This window comes from Giraffa tippelskirchi, chromosome 9, assembly GCF_054371585.1.
Source record: "Giraffa tippelskirchi isolate mGirTip1 chromosome 9, T2T-mGirTip1v1.2.pri, whole genome shotgun sequence".
Taxonomy (NCBI): Eukaryota; Metazoa; Chordata; class Mammalia; order Artiodactyla; family Giraffidae; genus Giraffa; species Giraffa tippelskirchi.
In genome coordinates this window covers 10,505,852-10,527,620 of record NC_137283.1, presented here as the reverse complement: position 1 = coordinate 10,527,620, position 21,769 = coordinate 10,505,852, and the positions used below count along the sequence as shown (strand labels likewise).

Sequence of the window (21,769 nt, the reverse complement as noted above, 5' to 3'; positions counted from 1 at the left end):
TGAAAAAGTTGGCTTAAAGCTCAACGTTCAGAAAACTAAGATCATGACATCCGGTCCCATCACTTCATGGGAAATAGATGGGGAAACAGTGGAAACACTGTCAGACTTTATTTTTTTGGCCTCCAAAATCACTGCTGATGGTGATTGCAGCCATGAATTAAAAGAGGCTTACTCCTTGGAAGGAAGGTTATGGCTAACCTTGATAGCATATTTAAAAGCAGAGACATTACTTTGCCAACAAAGGTCTGTCTAGTCAAGGATATAGTTTCTCCAGTGGTCATGTATGGATGTGAGAGTTGGACGGTGAAGAAAGCTGAGCGTCGCAGAATTGATGCTTTTGAACTGTGGTGTTGGAGAAGACTCTTGAGAGTCCCTTGGACTGCAAGGAGATCCAATCACTCCATCCTAAAGGAGATCAGTCCTGGGTGTTCATTGGAAGGACTGAAGTTGAAACTGAAACTCCAGTACTTTGGCCACCTCATGCGAAGAGTTGACTCAATGGAAAAGACCCTGATGCTGGGAAGGATTGGGGGCGGGAGGAGAAGGGGACGACAGAGGATGAGATGGTTGGATGGCATCACTGACTCGATGGACATGGGTTTGGGTAAACTCCGGGAGTTGGTGATGGACAGAGAAGCCTGGCGTGTTGCGATTCACAGGGTCGCAAAGAGTCAGACATGACTGAGCGACTGAACTGAACTGAACTGAAGCAAACTGTTAGATGACAGAGTTTAAGCAGTCAACAATTCCACACAATGTATGGCGACATGTTTGAAGTGTAGAATATTTTTGTGCCCAAAATAAGAATTGTTTACACCAAAGGAAAAGCTTGATGGGGCTCCTTGAGCCCGAGAGTCACTGCAAGGGATCTGGCCCCCTCGTCTGGCTCTAGCTGTCCCCTCGGTCACCGTCCAGCTTCCCCTTGCAGGGTCCTTCTCTGCATTAACGGCCCATAATATGGGACTGCATGTGCTTTTTTTAAATTTACTGTATTTACTTAAATGAGATAATGTTTATGAAAGCTCTTTGGAAACCATAAAATCCTACGTAAATGTAGAGGTCTTTATTTAATAAAAATTTATGGGTCTTGTTCTTGAATTTTTAAATGGATTAACTTAGCCTTTTATGGTTCTCCTCAAAACAAAAACACAACACAACAAAACCTCAATTGCTTTTCATTTGTAAATGGACCTTGATTGATGTGTATCCCCTGTGGAGCCACAGGCTACAACATTAGAAGAAGAAGAATCTTCACATCTAAATAGGGCACCTATTTCCTTCTCTAGAAATGATTGCTGTCGTGAGAGATGCAAAAGAAATTAGGAATTAAAGGCCTGGCCACCCCCTGATAACAAAGAAAATGGTACAGAAATCTTGGGAATCCATGGGACAATTATAAGGGACAGTAAAATTGGACAGATTAAGACCCCAACCATTCCAAACTTGAGAACATTTAAATATGCCATAATTTAAACTTAAGATCCTCTACATAAAGAGGAGTGCTTATCAAGCAAATAAATTGTGCAAATAGGATTTTCAAAGATATTTTTAAATATATAATCTTTTCAAGGAATCTTAAAATCTTTTTAGCAATACTCAGCTTTCTACCCTCCGTTATTCATTAAAGCAGGATCACTAGACATCTAGTGAAGACTAAAGGACACAAACATAGTACTTATGAAGTTAATTAGAAAATTCCCTTTTACTGAATGCTCACTCTGAGCTAAAAACTGTGTTAGGCACATTATATATTTCAAATATCTCTTTTTTATTTTTTTGGCCACACCGTGCAGCTTGTGGGATCTTAGTTTCCCAACCAGATAACCTCAGAGAAAGCACAGAGTTCTAACCACTGGACTACCAGCGAAATCCCAAATACCTCTTAAATAGGGATTAATCTCTTCATTTTACAGAGGAGGACACTGAGGTTCGGGAGGAGGGGGGCGGTCTACCCAAAGTCACCCAATCAGAAAGTAGGAGCTATGGGTTCAATCATAGGAATGAGTGAGTGGTAAAGTCAGATTCTGAAATTAGATCTAATATACAGTGGTCCCCAACCGCATTTATCAGTGTTTGATTTGGGATATGTTTTAGGCGAGCTGCTCCCAGATTATTTCATATTAGTGAGAATAAAATGATGACTTGTTTACAGACCTCTCCTGCCAAGCTTTGGCTTCTTGCCTCCCTGGACTTGAAGGCGAAGGATGAAAGAAATCCCTGCACTTGATTTTATCAATGCACTGACTTCACCCTGGGGAGTACTAAAATGCCATGAGTCAGTTAACAGTAACTAATGTTTTAGTGTGTGCCCTTTAATTTACAAAGAGTTCTCCCTGTCTGTCATTCCACTAAACTTCTCATTTTCTCACACGTGTTGATAAAACCAAACCCCATATGGTAGTAATGATGTCCTCATACCAAATGAACAGTGTGACTTAGGGGTATGCGCCATCCGCTTATTTTGTGTCCTAAATTCATTTTTGTTTCCAATTCTCTCTACATTTCCTGGTTCCAAACAGAATATTCTGATAGCATTTCCCACCCAATTAGAAACAGGAAGCACCTGAAGAGCCAGGAGAAAAATGAATTTGTGCCAAACCAAAGACTGACTTTTTAAGAATTAAAATGTTTGAGACATTATAGACAGGTGCCCACATCCTTAGAGGCTCTCCAAATTGAATCAACCTTCTGAACTTCTGGAGAGAACACAGCTGGCCCTTACTGAGACCCACAGTCAGGCCATGGTTAGAGAGCAGGGTGCAGTCTTTCTGAACACTTCCACCTGCATTTTCGCAGGGGGTTCCCACAATAACCCTCAGAGGTAAATGCAATGGAGGCATTACCGCGTCCATTCCCATCGAGGGTCCAGCTAGAGCGTGAGGCCACAGAGGCAGAAGCCTGGGAGATGGAACCACACCCAGCCCCACCCTTGGGTCTTTCCACTCTTCCTCCCCTGCCTAGCACCCATCATTCCTCTTTTCCATGGGCCCCAACAGACTGCCAACTTTGGGCAGGTCTCTGTCTTTTTAGTTGCAAAATGAAATCATCCTGCCTTAATGAAACCTCAAACGTGGATGCAGCCTGGGCCCTTGGAGAGGTGCCCAGCCATCTACATGGGCACAAAATTCTCTCCTCACTCAGCTCTGCCACTTTGGAGACATCATGTTCCAACTCTCTTTTCCCCTACAGATGGGGAACTTCTTGGGTTTTATCCATCAGGTATTTAGCACAGGGCATAAAAGGTATTCAGTACTTAATAAAACTGAGTGGACTCTATCCCTGGTAGAAAAATTAGTCATCCTACAGTAGTTAACAAACGCTTGCTTGGCAGATAGTATATTAGCAAATTGTCATAGCTGGTGTTCAGTCGTGTCCAACTCTTTGAAACCCTACAGCAAGCCAGGCTTTCCTGTCCTTCACTACCTCCCAGAGTTTGCTCAAATTCATGTCCATGAGTCAGTGATGCCATCCAACCATTTCATCCTGCTTCCCCCTTCTCCTTCTGCCCTCTATCTTTCCCAGCATCAGGGTCTTTTCCAATGAGTTGGCTCTTCATATCAGGTGGCCAAAGTACTGGAGCTTCAGTATCAGTCTTTCCATTAGCACATATGTTATATTAGCATATATGTGCTTAGCACATACACTTTCCTCAGTATCTGTGAGGGATTGGCTCCAGAACCCAGGCAGACACCACAATCAGCAGGTCCTCAAGTCCCTTACATAAAATGACACAGTACAGCTGGCCCCTCACGGCCCTGGGTGCAGAGGGTCAACTGTAGTACTTACTATCTATCTACCTACGTACCTATCTGTCTGTCTAATCTGCATATGCCAGCCATTGCTCTAAGAACTTGTAAGCTTTAACTTAATCCTCTCCACGGCCTCATGAGGTAGGTTAAGCACAAGAGGTTGTCACTCATCTGAAGTCATGGCATTCACGAGTGGCAGAGCCAGGACTGGGGCTCTGGACCCAAAGTCTTGTGCTCTTAGCCACTACACTACTTGGCCTCCTCATTGTGCAGCATGTAATTAAAACTGGGCCTGAGCAAGCCACCCCACATCTCTGGGCGTCAGTAAAGACAAAGAGGCCAGGCTGGGTGATATCTGAAAGGTTTTGTCAGACTCCAAAATACTTCCCTTGTACTTCACCACCACATGATCCCCCACCTGGAATAGACAGCTCGCATTACTTGAGTTTTTCCACATTAAGAGAAAATGATGGTTGCCTTAAGTTTAGACCACAAAACAGGGAGATGGAGATCCCAAAGCTGGAGCACAGGCAAGGGCCCTAAGGGTGGCCTGCGATTCCCACCTGCCGGTCCCTCTTCAAGAGAAATCTGAGCATCTGCCACCCCTCACCTCTTACAGGAGACGTTCGTTCAGTCCCTCACTGTTCTAAGGGGCTGCTTATTACCCAGTGGTCCCCACCCAGTCCCAACCCGTACTCCCCTCTCTGGGCACTGAAAGACTCAGGATACTGAGGTGTGTGTGCCCAGGGAGGAAGAAAGCTCGGGCAGAGGGCATAACCACTTTGCTACTTCCCTTGCACAGGATCAACCACAGAAAAGAGTGATACTGGAGGCTGGAGCCCATCACTCAGACACTGTTGCACAAGGAATATGGGTTCCTTGGATGAGCATGTGCCAGTCAACTATCGTCGCGTAAAAACCAGGAAATCTCCTAACAAACAATGACAAGCATTTATTTCTCACAAGCACATCTACAGGTCTGCGAGGGTTTGGATGACCTGGCTGGCCTCTGGCCACAGGTTTGGGGTTCAGTCTGTTACACATGTCTCCCTTCTGGGATCAGTGAGCTATGGAGAATATGTTCAAAGTGATGGTCTGAAGTACCCAGAGGGGTGGGTGGAAACACGTGAGGCCTCTTTAGGCCTGGACTTGGAGCTCACACTCTTCTGTGAATGATGGACACGTGGAGCAAACGTGACAGCCTGCCACCTGGCCCCGTCCTGCACTCCTTGGCTCACACAGGTTTTCACGCTCCTGCCAAGGTCAGGCCAGAGCCTCCAGCAAAGGAGACAGGCAGGTGCTCTTGAGAACACTGACACCCAAAACATTCACGTTCCCCTCCCCTGGTGACTGGACCCTTGGGACAGTTCAGTCACCTTCTCTTCTTTTGAGAGGGTTAATGACTGGCTCCTATTTAAAGCTCATTTAAACCAGAAACACCAAAACACAAATAAAAATATGCCCCCTCCAACCTCCGGGGGACAAAATGATTTGCTGAGGTCAGACAGATGCAAACTTCAAAACCCAGCTCTATGCACCATTTGCTGTTTGAGTGACCTTTGGCAATAAAACGCATCCTCATCCGTACCAGGAGAAAGGCAACACAGAAACCCACTCACAGGAGCCCCCCAGGTCCCCTCAACATTTCTGTGACACAGCCTGACTTCCACCTGCCAGCCAGCACCTGCGTCTCTCTGCCTGGGGACTTTCCCTGCCCACATACGTGGCAGGGCAGGATGCCCAGTGGATACAGACCCAGCTCCTCCTCCCTCAGACAGGAGAATTAGGAAGCGTGTGTCCTACACGGGCCCTGAGATTGCATCCCAGTGGCCCAGGCTGGTAACTCATGGGGAACATCCACACATGTGCTGCCTTCCCCTTTCTCACTTTCCTGCTCCCCACTGGTGTTCTGGAATAACTTTCAAAAGCAACTAACCCACGTGAAGAAAGATACCAAGTTAGCATGAAATGAGAGAATATATAAAAGTGCCCAGGCCAACCACATTCTACTATTGACTCACCCACCCCAACTGCCAGATAACAGATGCTTTGAAAGAGTGAGCCACGGCAGCTACACGTATACATGGACATGCGACCCCAGCTCCCTCGCCTAAGAGCTGTCCTCCTGCTTTCTGACACCTGTGGGGGTGCACAGAGGAGTCGCCAGGGGTGGCAACGTGGCCCTATTTCACAACATACCTTCTGGGAAAACCAGAGTCCTGGTTCTATTGCGTAACTAGCTGAGTTTAATCCCCACCACCTCCATCAGTCCTACCAACTCTCTCACTCTTCCCCAACCTGACGAGCCACCCAGTCAGCAACAAGCTGGGGCGGTCAGGACACAGTCCTGGCCCCTTACCTATATCTGACCTATCCCTCCCCCTCTTGACTGATCACATCATCATCCATTTTTCAGGTGAGGTTTCCCTTATGACTGTGGCAGTTCTGAGATAAACAGGGCCAGAGTTCAGCTGCCTGGCATGTTCCTGCCAGAGTTGATCAGATGCTGATGTGGGATCAAAGAAAGGGTCCCCTTCATGGAGCAGAGGGTCCGTGCCTCCTGCAGGGACCCAGCCTTTCCCAGGGCCCCTCTTCAATGGCCACAAAACTGGAAACATGGGAAGAGCCAGGGAGGCCCAGGGGAAAGGTGGCCACAGGCTAGTGGAGATTTCTGTCCAAACAAATAAATTAAGGAGGGAATTAAAACATAAACAGCCAAGCATTTAGCTCACTTAAAATTGGGCTAAGCAGTCCAGGTTCGAGGCATGATACAGGGCCGCTCGGGGCTGGTGCACCGGGATGACCCGGAGGGATGGGATGGGGAGGGAGGTGGGAGGGGGGTTCTGGAAGGGGAACACATGTACATCCATGGTGGATTCATGTCAATGTATGGCAAAACAAATACAATATTGTAAAGTTAAAAAACAGATAAATAAACTAATTTAAAAAAATAAAATTGGGCTAAGAAAACCCTGAGAGCACAAGTTATAAAACTGCAGTAAGCGACATTGAATCCTTAAAGCTCAAATTCAACTGAGCTAAGTCATGATGTTCAATGGTCCCAAGCCCAGGCATTAGAAGCTTCTAAGCAGGGAGGCTGAGAAAACATTTTCCTTCCCAGACTCCAAGTGCCCCTTGGTGAGGAGCTCTCAAGACCTCCTGAGGGTGCACCCAACTCTCTGGCATCTGCCAGGGTGTGTGGACTGGATGAGAAGGAAAACCAGACTTGAGATGTCACAGAGTGACTGAAACCTGGGCATTCTCTTCCCTCTGTCTCAGGACATCTGTTTACGGGTGTGGCTAGGAGCTGTCTTGGGAGTCTTATGACCATCTGGGAGCTGCATGGGACTATGGAGACCATCTGAGCCAACCTCTGAATTTTCAGGGGAAGGAAACAGCCCCAGAGAGGGAAAGCAAGTTTCCCAAGGCTGCACAGCATCTGGCATTGTCAGGAAACCAAGAGGCTGGTGAATTCCAGTCTGAGACTTCATAAAGCTTGGGGAGTACCATGGGCTCTGTGGCACAGATGGGCAAGGCCTGGAAATGCTGTCCCTTTCCACTTTACTCATTACCTGATCCTTAGACACCAAAGAGCCACCTGGGGACACGGTGCAGCCCTCCTGTTGGAGTGTGGAAAGCAGCAGGGAGTGTTTGGATGGTGGTGTGGAAATGGGTGGGGGTTGTCTGAGGTGTGATGTGGGCTGGGGGCAAGGGAGGATCAACCGGCACTCACCTTCATAGCAAGGGATCAGCGTCCTCCCTTTGGCCTGGAGGTTGGACGGGATGATGTAACAGAAGCCGTGGGGCAGAATGTGGTCTGTTTCATAGTAGATGTTCTTCCAGCGGTGGGCACAGGCCTACAGGACAGAGAGAGGTTCAGAGCAGGACAGTCAGGCCAGGAGGTCACAAAGCAGGGCCCAGCAGTACCAGGCAGTTCTGTGGGAGTAGAGAGGCACAGAGGGGCTGGGAAGCCACATTCTCTCCCACCCAGCCCAGGTGCTGTGCTGGGCATCTTGGTCGGGGGTGCCCCTGGGAGGCGGCAGACAATCAACAAACATATAAACAAATGAGGAGCGTAACAAGTGCTGGGGAGAAAGGACACAGGGTGATGGACTAAGAATCTAGGAGTAGGGAGGACGGTTTTCACCTGGAAGCCAGGGGTGGCTAAAAGGATGAGAAAGAGCCAAACACCCTGGGCACAGAGGGAATATCAGGGGCAATGGAGAAGGCGGCTTGAAGGGTCAAGAGAAAGAAAGGAGGTCTGTGGGGCTGCTCTGGGGGAAGCTAAGGTCAGAGAGAGGACAGGGGCAGGCCCCAGGGATCTTGCAGACCTCAAGGATGACTGTGACTTTAGTGGACGTGCCAATAGAGCGTCTTACATAGGTAAGTGGTGTAATCTAACTCACAGCTTGGAAAGATAACTGGGCTGCCGAGTGGAGACTGTAGGTAGCCAAGGGGGGAGGTGGACATCCAGGTGAGAGATGTTGCTGCCTGGATCAGGATGGGGGCAGTGGAGAGGGGAGAAGGGGGTGACCTCAGGATGCAGAGGTGGAACTAATGGGCCCGGGGACCTACCAGAGGTGCGGAGAGCAGGAAAGGATGGAAGAGGAAACCAGGTGAAGAGTAAGACAAGCACTCAACACCCGCCTCTGGGCCCACAGGTCAGAATGGGTCCACTGTGGGCACATGCAACTGTTCATTCCTCCATCACATATTTATTGAGCACCTACTGTGCGCCAGGCTCTGAGCTGGGCCCCAAGCATGCAAAAGTGAACAGTCACCGGTCCATCTGGTGGAGGAGCTCCTCCTCACCCAAGCACATGCTGAGAAAAAACTAGAGACAAGAGGTGCTGCTCGGCCCACAACAGACCTTGACCTTCACAGCACCACCTGCTAGCCCACTGGAGCAGTCATTGGCCTCCATCAAACTTGAGGCCCTTCAGAGTCACCTGGAAGTCTCACTAAATCACACAACACTAGGCCCCACCCCAAGAGCTAGCTTGGCCAATCTGCAGGGCCCTGAGAATCTGCATTTTTAACAAGCTCCCAAGTGAGCCAAGGCCACTGATCTCTGGAGCAGCTTCAGAAGTTCCTTTTCAGGTTCAGGGCAAAGAATTTGGTTGAACCATAAGAAACTGCTGATATGTGACTGTTTTATATCATTAATCAGAAGTAGATGTTTGTTGATGGTCTTTTGAAGTAAATTTACATACAAAAATGCACAAATCTCAAGTGTATGTGTATCAGATGTCAAAGCCATCTGATGAGTTTTGACAAACACATACATTCCTGTAACCAAACCCTTAGCAAGACGGAGAGTACCTCCATCTCACCAGCATGGTCCCTCGGGCCAAGAAGTGGCCTGAGACCCCGCAAAGAGGTGACATCTGAGGAGAGACCTGAAGAAAGTGTGGGAGCAGCTGGGAGGGGCCCTGAGATGGGTAAGAGCTTGGCACGTGTGAGGAGCTGAGACTGACCCCCTGGTCATCTCTGGAGGGCAGTCTCCCAGCACTGGAGTCACACGTGCCAGGAGACAACAGGAGGGACAGTTCTGGGAGCCAGAAGTGGGAATACAGACGCACATCCATTTTCACCAGCCCTGGACACACCCAGCCTCATGTTCAGATGTAGCCGCAAGGCTGGTGAGAAGCCAGACTGCTTCCTGCAAAGTTGTTTACTCTGCCCAGTCCTCCCCATTGCTTGTGGACGTTCACACTCAGTATGGTTAACAGGTTGCTTCACTCTAGCCAACAAATTCATTTTCTTAAAATACTGCATTTTAAAGTAATCCATTTTTAACTTATTTGTTCGTATCAACGGAGAAGGCAATGGCACCCCACTCCAGTACTCTTGCTTGGAAAATCCCATGGATGGAGGAGCCTGGTAGGCTGCAGTCCATGGGGTCGCTAGGAGTCGGAGACGACTGAGCGACTTCACTTTCACTTTTCACTTTCATGCATTGGAGAAGGAAATGGCAACCCACTCCATTGTTCTTGCCTGGAGAATCCCAGGGACCGGGGAGCCTGTTGGGCTGCCGTCTATGGGGTCACGCAGAGTCGGACACGACTGAAGCGACTTAGCAGTAGCAGCAGCAGTTCGTATCAAACACACTGTTTCTATAGGCTGTAAGAGTCAGCATTTGATTTTCCCAGGTGGCACAGTGGTAGAGAATCCACCTGCCAATGTATGAAATACAGGAGGCCCGGTACAGTCCACGGGATAGCAAAGAGTCAGCCACGACTGAGCACACACATGCAAGCAATATTCAGAATTTACATGGTCCCCATCGGACCTCTTCAGCAACCCTGGAAGGTGGGAAGATGTCCTAGAATTCCCAATTTCTATATGGGATCCCTGGGTTTTAGACAGTGTTTTGCTTAAGCTCCAGAGCTGGTAAGGGCTGCAAACAACAGAGAAACCCAGATTTCAGAATCTTCCTTATCTCACTAGAAAACACCTCCAACTTATTACTCCCAATTACCACCTAAGAAGCCATCAAAACCCACCCTTTGGGGCAGGTCAGGTAGCTATTGTCCTTACAGCCTCCCCAAAGGTCTTAGGACCCCAGAAACGACCTCTCTGAGGTTGAACGGGATGCCAAGGCCACTGGATGAAGGGAGTGGGGCTCTCCAGGGCCTGGGTCTCCCCAAAGTCACTTGATGAAAAAAATCACTGCCTGCAAACCTCTCTGATCTTCATCCCTCCAAGCAAACGACCCAAGGGCCACTGACAAGGCCACTCTCCATCCACGAGAAAGCAAGGGAACTCAATGCAGCAGGAAATCTCAGCTTGCCCACACTCTGCCTCTTGCCCTATGACAATGAATGTGAAAAACAATCTCTTGTTATTCCTTATACTGCAAACCACCTCCATTCCTCCCCATGCAGTGCTGTTCTGTGCTTCTAGCACATCTCGATAGACTAAAATGATGTCAAGCAAGAAGCTAAACAAAGCTATCATTCAGTGGATAATCACTCTATTCCACCAAGTTTTTATTTTTATTTCCAACTAAATTCTGATAGCTTCCAAACTGAATCGCTTACCATCCAATTAGCTGGTAAATCAGTTATCTTTTAGTTTATGGATTTGGCAAAGCCCTAGGGCTTACCATGTTTTTACTGTATTTACTTAAAGGGAAGCGGGTGTTTGTCACGATGCACACTGACTCTTATGAGAATGGACCTTCTGTATTTAATGTCCAGCTTATTGCCTTTTTCAAGTGTCATAAACTATTTAAGGAGTGATCTTGGAGAATTCCTAGAAGAGCCAAAGATTGCATTCACAGCAAACTAAACTAAAATTAAGGCATTCTGTGAGGGCAGAGATCAAAGTGTCAAAGGCAGTTTGCATGAAAGAAAACAAGGAAAAGTGTCTCTGAACATAAATTACAGAAAGAAAAGACTGTTTAGCCCCGATTATCCTTCTACATACACACATGTCAATCTGACTCCAACATTAAGAAAAATTCCTAGGGACTGTCTCCAAAACATTAAAATCTCTATCAATCTTTCCAAATGAGTTCTGCTGTGAGAGAGGAAGGGTGGGGGCCGGGGAGAAGACAGGGCCTACCAACAGGAAAAAGAGAGCACCCTCTGGAAACAGCAAGACTTACTCCAACTCAGATTCCAGAAAACTATAACAAAAGGGGAAAAGGTCTAGGACCACCCCACATCTTAGCATCTGACATATTTCAAGTTACTAGGGTTGTTTTTGCTACCAAGAATAAGAAGGAAATAAAGAAGCAGTTTATTCTGAAGGCCTTTTTGTGGTATGGAAATGTCCTTCCTGGATTAGGGGGGCAAGTACTGGGCCCCTCTAGATGGCTCTCCCCCACCCCACCCACCCTCACCATGCACAGATGACCAGAGCTTTTCCCATGCCCCAGGTCTACCCAGCATGCCAGGAGCAGACAGGCCCTCAGCCACTGAGAACACGTGGATCAGGGCCCTGACATCACAGATTCCACTCCCCAAAGCAGCTCTCCTTCAAAAGGAGGAGGGGGTGGCCTGGGAGGCCCAGGGAAGGTGACTTCTGGGGTTTTGGGGAAGTCATTCTGAGAATGTTCACATCCTGAAAATTCATCAAGATATATACAGCTGGGGAAGGGGCGGCAGGAGCCATGTCGGCCGTGAAGGTGGCAAGAAGAAGCCCCTGAAGCAGCCCAAGAAGCAAGCCAAGGAGATGGAAGAGGAAGATAAGGCATTCAAGCAGAAGCAGAAGGAGCAGAAGAAACTCAAGGAGCTAAAAGCTAAGGCTGTGGGGAAAGGCCTCCTGGCCACAGATGGAATTAAGAAATCTGGCAAAAAGCAAGTTGTTCCTTATGCCTGAGGCAACGATGAGTCTTAGTTGCATTCCTGTTTAAACATCTGGATCCCCTGCCATAGTATGTGTTGCCACCTATAGCTAGAATGAAGTGTTGTCTTGGAACCTATTGTACATTTAAGAATAAACTTTTATAAAAAAAAAATTATAAAAAAAGAATGTATACAGATGATTTGGGGCATTTTTCTGCATGGATGTTACAGCTCAAAAAAAGTTTACTTAAAAAAAAAAAATCAGGAAACAAAGCAACAGAAGTAAATGCAAAGTATATCCTGTGGCTTTGAAAAAATGGCCAAGATGAGAAGTGGTGAATAGAAAGACAGCAACAGCCCTGATCCTTGGAAAGGAAACAGCCAAGAGACAGAGCTGGAGAATGCCACTTCCTCCCAGAAGTCAGCTAGATGCTGTCTTTAGCTGTTGCCTGAGCCTTGCAGACTCTGCTGAAAAACAGTAATGTCAGACTTGAACACTGTGAGCTGTGCTCCCAGGTCGAAAAGACACCTCAGTGCCCATGCTGGGTTTGTTGGGTAGTTATTACCAAAAGTGACTTTTCCCTCTATTTCTTAAACTGTCATCTGCACAATGGGAGTGTGGGGTGAAAGTACAAGGGTAAGGGGCCTCTAATCCCGACGCTCTGTTCATGTGTGTTATCACTTGTTCCCTGGGGTGATGGAAGGAACCATAAGGTGGTGGATGCGAGGCTGGCAGGTACTGAGCTAAGGGCAGCCTGCCAGACAAGCCCAACATCCTGAATCTTGCCAGAGCTGGCTGGTGGGTCTGTGGACCAGAAAATACCATTCATTATCAAGATATTTAACTCTCCATCGCAGCTTTCAAACTCTCTATCCGTTTTTTATTTTGAAATCAGCACCAGATGCTACTTTCAAAAAGAGCCATCCCACCTCTCCCACTTCAAATCCAATCTTGGAATCCAGTATTCTGTTTCTTAGGGATATAGGTGTGATGCTGACACCCCCAAATAACTACACAGTTCTCAAAATGTGATTGAATAAAACATATCTTTCTGTTCTTAATTTTAAAATAAACACTTGCCTCGCAGAAAGTTTTGACAGGCAGAAATAAGACATGAAAGAAAAAGCTAATGGATATGAAATCTCCAAAACAAAAATATGGCCTGGGTCACCCCGCCTTGTCTCCTGTTGTCACCTGTCATTTCCAAGGGGCATTTTACAGCCTTTGTCTCATGCATCCATCAACTGCTTAGAGTCAGCCATCAAAAAGAGATGGCAATTGATTTGGTTTCTAATTGCATTAGTATTGACACTCAGTCCCTACATTAGGGCTTCCCTGGTGGCTCAGATGGTAAAGAATCTGCCTGCAATGCAGGAGACCTGAGTTTAATCCCTGGGTCTGGAATATCCCCTGAAGAAGGGAATGGCTACTCACTCCAGTATTCCTACCTGGAGAATTCCACGGTCAGAGGAGCCTGGCAGGCTACAGTCCATGTGGTCGCAAAGACTCAGACATGATTGAGCAACTAACACTTTCACTTTCTTTACATTATTCAAACACACTTTTAGAAGCCACTCCTTAGAGACCTTCTCCTAGAGCTGAGAGTGAAAAGGGTCGAAAATCTGGTCTCTATCCCCCAGTGGTTCCCATTAAAAAGAACATATACGCACAAAACAAGTCACGCATGTAAGATAACAACATAATGCTGAACTTCTGATGACACAAAGATGCTCAGCTTGTTCTAGACAGCACCATCATGGTAACAGACTTCATGGAGGTGGCAGAGTCTAGACCACAGAGGACTGACTGGACCTGGGATAGGCCTTTCCTGACAAGATGGCATATGTGCAAAAAGCCACGAGAAGAACTCAACAAAAAACAACCCAATTTAAAAAATAAGCAAAGGATCTGAACAGACATTTCTTCAAAGAAGACAGACAAATGGCCAACAAGCACATGAGAAGATGCTCAATATCACTAATCATTAGGGAAATACAAATCACAGTGAGATACCACTTCATAGCCATTAGGGCAGTTCCTACACAAAAAAATAAAGTATTGGCAAAGAGAAATTGGAACCCTCCCTCTGTGCACTGCTGGTAAGGATGTAAAACTGTACAATCACTGTGGTAAACAGTGGAGAGGTTCCTCAAAAAATCCAAAATAAAATCACAATAAGATCTAGCAATCCCACTTCTGGGTTTATATTCAAAAGAACTGAAAATAGGATCTCAAAGAGAGAGCTGCACACCAATATTCACAGCAGCATTATTCACAATAATTAAGACATGGAAGTAGGACTTCCCTGGCAGTCCAGGGAAGTCTGGCACAGGACTCCACAGTTACACTGCAGGGGGCACAGGTTCGATCCCTGGTCACGAAAATAAGAACCTACATGACACGCAGCATGGCAAAAAAATAATAAAAAAAAGATATGGAAGCAACCCAAATATCGATAGATAAATGGATAAAGCAAATGTGGTATATATATACAGAGAATATTATTCAGCCTTAAAAAATGAGGAAATCTTGTCTTATGCTTCAAAATGGATGAAACTTAAGGACACTATGCCAAGTGAAATAAGTTGGTCACAAAAAAGACAAATGTCTCATACAACTGGGATCGTGCAGTATGTACGGTAGCCGAACTCTGAAGGAAAGAAAGTTGCCTGGGACTAGGGGGAAGAGTGAGGTTGGATTATTCTTAAATAAGTTTAGAGTTGATTTTGCAAGATGTAAAAGTTCTAGAAGTCTGCTGTACAACAATGTACATATAGTTTACTACACTATACACATAACAATGGATACCATGGTAAATCTCGTGTTGGTTTTTAAGATCTTTTTTGATGTGGATCATTTTTAAAGTCTCTGTTGAATTTGTTACAACACTGCTTTTGTTTTCTGTTTTGGTTTTTTGACCCTGAGACACGTGGGACCTTAGCTCTCCAGCCAGAGACCAAACCTGTACCCCCTATATCAGAAGGAAAAGTCTTAACCACTGGACTGGCAGGGAAGTCCCAACTTCATAGGGTATTTTTCTTTTGAAGATTTATTTTATTTTTTGGCTGTGCTGGGTCTTCATTGCTTCTAGAAGGCCTTCTCTAGCTGCGGTGAGCAGGAGCTATTCTTCGTTGTGGTGCATGGGCTCCTCATTTCAGTGGCTTCTCCAGATGCAAAGCATGGGCTCCAGGTGCATAGGCTTCAGTAACTGTAGCACATGGCTCAGTGGTTCTGTCGCATGGGCTTAGTCGCACCGCTGCATGTGGGATCTTCCCAGACCAAGGATCGAACCTGTGTCCCTTGCAAGGCAGATTCTTAACCACTGGACCACCAGGAAAGCCCTCGGGTTGTTTTTGACCACAATACTTAAAAGCCACAAGGAAAGCAGATGCTGCTGAATGCCTCTCCTTCCCCACCCCCCACAGAGTAGCTTCCAGAATAGATGCTACAGTAATTGCATAAAACATGAGAAAATTAACTCTGCATACAATGAATTAGAATAGGAACATCACACTCCAGCTAGTCCTTTCCAGCTTCCTTGGCTCAATGGTCCCCCTGATCCTCACTGCTCTTCATGTCCACAGAGACAGCCCCTCCTGGTACTCTTTTGCAATAATGAAGAACCCTCCAGGAAAAAGCTCTCAGCCACATGGAGGTCATCCTTCCATGGGGAGGGGAAGTGTTTTCATGGGAGCAACCTCTGGATCTTGGTTCGGGGCTCTCGGGAACCATGTACTATGTTGCCGCTAGACCATCATCTCCTTTGTTCTGAATATTGACCTCAGGCCACTCTGATTTATGGACGGATCAGCTTCTTGTCTTCCTTCCGACAGGATGACAGACAAGTCTCCTGGGCCTGGTCATGCAGTCAGGGTCAGGCCACCATGTCTAGGGGAAGGCAGATGTTGGAGAGGGTCCAGGGCGGTGGGTGACAGTGATTAAACGGCTGGAAACCAAGGCAAATGCTGGGCTGGGGGGCTCAGCATGACCCACGGTGTCTAGTAGGGAGGCCCTGTGATGCTGGTGACAGCATCCAGCTGCTTCCTCTTTCCCCAGAGGGGCCCGACAGGGAAATGCCTGATTTGTGCTGAGAGGCAGGCAGAATTCAGACCAACAGCCCTTGCCACTGAGAAGTTGAATACAAAACAGCCTCCTCAGAGAGGGGTCAGAAACACTCTGCCTAGATCCTTAAGGAAAATCTGGTTTTCCCTGTGGATTAAATGTATGTAAAATCCCCAGCTTTACAGCCTGTGGCCCAAAGGAAGCCCTCCAGAAGTGGCAGCTAATATTATTTTCCCTTCTTGATCTCATGCCTTTATGACAAAAACATTTATACAGCTTCCAAGAAAAGGCCTATGAAGTCAGATACATAAATACATGTATACATGAAAACACGTACCAGGCTCTTCAATGAAACTGGGCATGTTAAGAACTTGAGTGTTATACCTCAAGAGAAAAGTGTAAAGGACAAAAGTGGACAAAACAAGACCTCTGGGTCAGTTACAGATTCTGTTGAAGCCAATAAAAGGTCTCCTCTGTGCCAGCCGACGCAGTAGCCAGTGGACATCTGTGACTACTGAGCACTTGCAATGTGGCCAGAGTGACTGAATTTTTTTTTTTTTATGTGGACCACTTTTAAAGTCTTTATCGAATTTGGTACAATATTGCTTCTGTTTTACATTTTGTTTTTTTGGCCAGTAAGGAACATAAGAAAACTCTTGGGACAACAAATATTCTATATCTTGATGGGTGGGTGGTCACACAAGTGTGTATAAATCTCAAAACCCAAACTGTAATCTTAAGACCTGCACATTTATGTAAGGGCTTCCCTGGTGGCACAGTAGTAAAGAATCCGCCTGCCAATGCAGGAGACTCAGGTTGGATACCTAGGTTGGCAAGATTCCCTAGAGAAGGAAACGGCAACGCACTCCAGTATTCTTGCCTGGGAAACCCCATGGACAGAGGAGCGGGGCGGGGGTGGGGGGCAGTGCCTACAGTTCATGGGGTTGCAAAAGTGTCAGACACAACTCAGCAACTAAACAACAACAATTCTATGTAAATTATACCTCAATTTAAAAAGATACCCACAGGAAAATGCTTATATAATGAATGAAACTTATTAAAACAAAGCACTTTCCACATACATTTCATTTGTCCTTTTTCAATAGCCACATCTCAGTACCCTGGAATAGACATTATTAACATCTGACAGATAAAGAAAATGAAAAGATGAATCATTTGTCCAAGCAGTCTTCCAGAAGAGGCAATCTCAAAGCCATGCTCTATCGCCATGCCATCCAGCTTTGCTAAGGGGTCAAAGTCATTCATTTCCAGGCTGCCACCCCCTCCCCACAGCTCCCCCAGGAGGCCTTACCAGCACACGGCCATCAGCCTTGGGCTGCCGGGCCAGGCTGACCCCCATCCATTCATCATCTCGGTCTTCTCGGCAGGTCTTTCCACAGGGCATGCCCCGATTCTTCCCTGGAGGAAAGACAGAAAAGTCACACCTGGATTGAGGAACACTGGGCAGTCTACAACCCATGTGTTTGTTACTTTCAGTGAAAGTGAACTCCTGTGCCTGGTGCACAGTGAGGCCAAACGATAGGAGTCCGGGTTTAGAGAAGAGAAGGTTTAGTGCAGGGCCCTGCAAGGAGACAGGTAGCTCGTGCCTTAAAACCCCAAACTCCCAGAAAGCTCTCAGCAAAGCCCCTTCCTAGGAAAGGTTAGGGAGGGGCTGTGACAAACTTCTTGGTGTGAGATCCTTTATTCCTGAGGTCAGGTCCCATAAACCTCCCCCAAACCAATGTTATTCTCTGTTCTGACAAGAAAGGACAAGGTCCCAAGACTCAACTCTCATCCTCGAGGTCCGGGCCTGGCTATGAGGAGGGGTTCCCGAGCAGGCCCGTCCCCCTGCCCAGTTGCCGGGTCCAACCCCCAGCCCGGGTCCTCCTGCCAGTGCCCAGCCCGGCTGAGGCGGAGGCTCTCAGCCCCAGGCACCCTCAGGGTCGGGTACCCAGACCCCGCGGGGCCATCACTGCTGAGGGAGCCAGGCATCCAGCACCCAGCGGCCCTTAGGCCGCCCGAATGGGGCCGGGTTCCTCAGACTTCAACCCAGAGAGACGCCTGCTGCCCTTGCGCTGCAGAGGTCGGGGGAGGCTCCCCGCCTCCTCCAGGCCTGGGCCAAGGCCAGTGGGCGGCCGTGACTACGGCTCAGGACGACACAGCCTTCAGCCTGTGCCCGGGGCCCCGCCTCACCTGCTGCCTGAGGCTGAGGGCCTGGAGGGCCGGGGAGAAGGCCGACGTCCGCAGCTCACCACACTCTCCACAGAGAACACCGCCCCGCCGACCGTGGACGGAGCGTGACCTCTAACCTTCGCGCTAAGGGTCTCGGGAAACAGCGGCACACCCGCCCCTACCACATCACCAGCCCATAAGTGAGGGGCTTGCAACAAGATGTAAATTGACTCCACCACCAGGTATGTTGTTTAACTCGTCCGACATTTTTTCATAGCAGGACTTTTCACCAAGGAAGCAATGCGCTGATGTATATTACAAAGTAAGCTCATTAATTTGTTATGGACCAGTTGCTGCTGCTGCTGCTAAGTCGCTTCAGTCGTGTCCGACTCTGTGCGACCCCATAGACAGCAGCCCACCGGGCTCCGCCGTCCCTGGGATTTTCCAGGCAAGAATACTGGAGTGGGTTGCCATTTCCTTCTCCAGTGCATAAAAGGGAAAAGTGAAAGTGAAGTCGCTCAGTCGTGTCCGACTCTTAGCGACCCCATGGACTGTGGCCTACCAGGCTCCTCCATCCATGGGATTTTCCAGGCAAGAGTACTGGAGTGGGGCGCCATTGCCTTCTCCGTATGGACCAGTAACAGCCCACAAACCAGTCATGGAGAATGCCATGGACACGTCTCCTATTCTGCTAAAGAAAAGCATGAAGGAGAGAAGGAAAAGTGAGTGGATAGTTAGGAAGAAAAAGAGGAAAGTATGAGGGTGCAGAACCCATCCCCATCTTGGCAGTGAAAATCTACCCACCTCGAGCCATGTCCAGTTCGGTGCATCTCCGGTCAGGGTTGGTGTGGACTCGGCACTTAAACACAGCCCCAGGGGACTTCACTGAAGTGCTGTACTTGGAATCCGCCTTTGGTGCACCCACAAGGACCCTGCACATCAAGAAGAAAGGGCATTCGGTCACAATCCAGTACCAGGCAAGTGCAGCCAATGCTAAATCCTCACCCAGCCATGAGTGTGTTGTCTGAATGCTCTCTGGGAGACGTTCCCCAGCATTATACAGTGCTGAGGGTGGTGGTGGCGGGGAGGCAGAAGGAAGGGCCTCCTGCTGTGAACTCGTCATGATTTTAACGTGCCTAAAGAAAATCGGAGTTTGCTTGGGGACACATACTACCAAAGGGTTCCTAACCAGAATGTATAAAGAGTTCCCCCAAGTCAACAACGAATAATAGACCAAAGACTTGAACAGATGCTTGACGAAGGAAAAGTGGCCAATAAACATATGAAAAGATGCTCAGCTCTATCAGTCATCAGAGAAATCCAAATGAGATACCACTTCACATCCTCTAGAAGACTAAAATCAGAAAGACTGAAAACACCAAGTGCTGGCAAGGTTACGGAGCACCCGGGACCCTCACCCTTCCTGGTCAGAGTGTGAACGATCACAACCACTTTGCAAACCAAATCAACAGTTTCTAAGAAAGCTATACAGGTGCCTACCCTCGGACCCAGCAATCCGATTTCCAGGAACATACCCAGCAGAAACGCACACATACATCTACAGGAGACAAGCACAAAATATTGGGTATGTAACAGCCCCAAACTAGAAGAAACCCTAAGAGCCATCAATGCTAGAATATATAACTAAACTGTGGTGTAGAAACAGAAATCTATACAGCAATGAAAAACCAATGAACAGTCAACTGCAACCTCATGGACAAATCTCACAAACACTAAGCAAAAAATACAGGGGATAGTAGTATACTCAGTGCCTGAGTCCATTTATCTGACATTCAAAAGCAGGTGAAATTTAAGGGTGGTGTTAGAGATCAGGAACACACTGACCTCTCAGGAGAAGAAGGGGGGTGTAACCAGGAAGAAGGGTTTCTGGAGGGAGGTGTTTGAAAATGTTCTCTTTTTCAAACTGAGTTGTGTTTATACAAATTTGTGAATAATTTAAAATTGTGAAAATGTATTAAAAATTTTATGAATAAACAAAAAATGAGAAGTTTAGAAATGCCATTTCTACGGTGTCCCACTCTTGCTCCCCCCCACGATGTGTACATTTAGGGTGACAGAAGTAGCAACAGTGTGAAATTATAAACCACAACCTCTAGCCCAAGGCACACCAGAGCTAGATGAGTTTGCCTACAACAGGGCAAGAACGTGGCTGCATGTCCTTCATCTTGAACCGAAAAGCTGCCCTGAGGATGTCTCTGCTGTTCAGTTGCTAAGTCGTGTCCAGCTGTTTGCAACCCCACAGACTGTAGCCTACCAGGCTCCTCCTAGCCCGCGGGATTTTCCAGGCAAGAATAGTGGAGTGGGTTGCCATTTCCTTCTCTGGGGGCTCTTCCCAACCCAGGGATTGAACCTGCATCTCCTACATTGGCAGGTGGGTTCTTTACCACCGAGCCACAAGGAAAGCCTGCCCTGGAGATGAACCATCGTCCCCAGCAGGACCCTACTCCCCGGAGGAGAAGAGCAAGACGTGCCAAGACGACAGAAAGACACATCTGGGTAGAGAACATGTTAAAAAAACAATTCTGACCTAGAGTTTTGTGCCTAGTTTCTGGAAAGTAGTCAATGGAAGAGCTGTAGCAGAGAATACCAGGCACCCTTGGTCAGGCATGGCTGGCGCTGAGCTACAAGGACCTGTACAATGAAACTTTAAACAGAATCCATGCTCATGCTTAAAGAGCAGATGGTGCCAAGCCACTTGCTCAGCGGAACGAGAGCCTATACCTGATTCTGTGAGTTGCCCCATATCTCACGCAGCCCAGAAAGGAGATGCAATTCCCCTCCCAAGAGTATCAGGCATGTTATGAAATAGCTCATGTCCCACTGGCCTGGGAACGGAATGCATTCTCCATCGTGCATCTCTGGAAAAAGTGACTAATAGCACAGGTTAGAAGGACCTTATGCAGCCTCCCTGGGGCAGCAGAAAGCTAAAGCAGGCTCCTCTCACTTGTTTCTGAAAGCCACCTTCATCTTGGGATCTCAAATGTTCACCCCAACCCTCGTCTCAGAATGACACTGCTCCCCTCTGACACTCTTGGCTGAGCAAAGGGGTGCAGATTCTCAGATCAGACCACAGAGGACTAAGACCCTCAGACGGTCATTCAGCAAAGGCTGGCAGAGCCCACAAGGGACACCACCCTAATCTGCTCAGAGACATGATGTCAGGCAGATAAGAAGGCACATGGGTCCCTGTGCTCAATCCTTCAACCCCCAGAGAACAGGAAGGGTCTCCTTACTGGAGCTTTCTTTTCAGCTCAGAGTCTTAGAAAGTCTGTATATCTGATCCTGTGAGGAATCGAATCACACCACGAGTGTGAGAGGAGCCGGGCCCCCAACAGTGGGGGTTCCTATAAGCTGCCTGCTGCTGCTCAGTAACACCGCAGGATCTGTGCCCTCACCCCACCCCACACCCAGTGCTCCCTGGGCAACTCCCAGCCTCAGTATCACCACGACGGGCCACAGCTGCAGAATCC

General features: G+C 47.7%; 1 protein-coding gene and 1 pseudogene across 9 annotated transcripts in view; one reads left to right on the top strand and one right to left on the bottom strand.

Annotated features, from left to right (window-relative positions):
• ITGA9 (integrin subunit alpha 9) overlaps positions 1-21,769 on the bottom strand; it is a 435,888-nt gene that overhangs the window by 397,106 nt on the left and 17,013 nt on the right. For 7 of the 9 annotated variants that reach the window (XR_014064603.1, XM_081527249.1, XM_081527250.1 and 4 more), the window contains exons 1-3: positions 18,300-18,394; positions 17,419-17,525; positions 7,483-7,606 (exon numbers count right to left, since the gene is read on the bottom strand). Coding sequence is in view for 8 of the 9 variants with exons in the window: in XM_081527249.1 (XP_081383375.1) it covers positions 7,483-7,606; positions 17,419-17,511 (217 nt within the window). In the remaining variant the exon portion in view is untranslated. Of the gene's footprint in view, positions 1-7,482; positions 7,607-17,418; positions 17,526-18,299; positions 18,395-19,082; positions 19,211-21,769 lie in introns of those variants that run through there. The other 2 variants (XM_081527242.1, XM_081527243.1) reach the window with 1 other exon arrangement.
• Positions 9,087-12,077, top strand: LOC145520822 (translation machinery-associated protein 7 pseudogene; annotated as a pseudogene).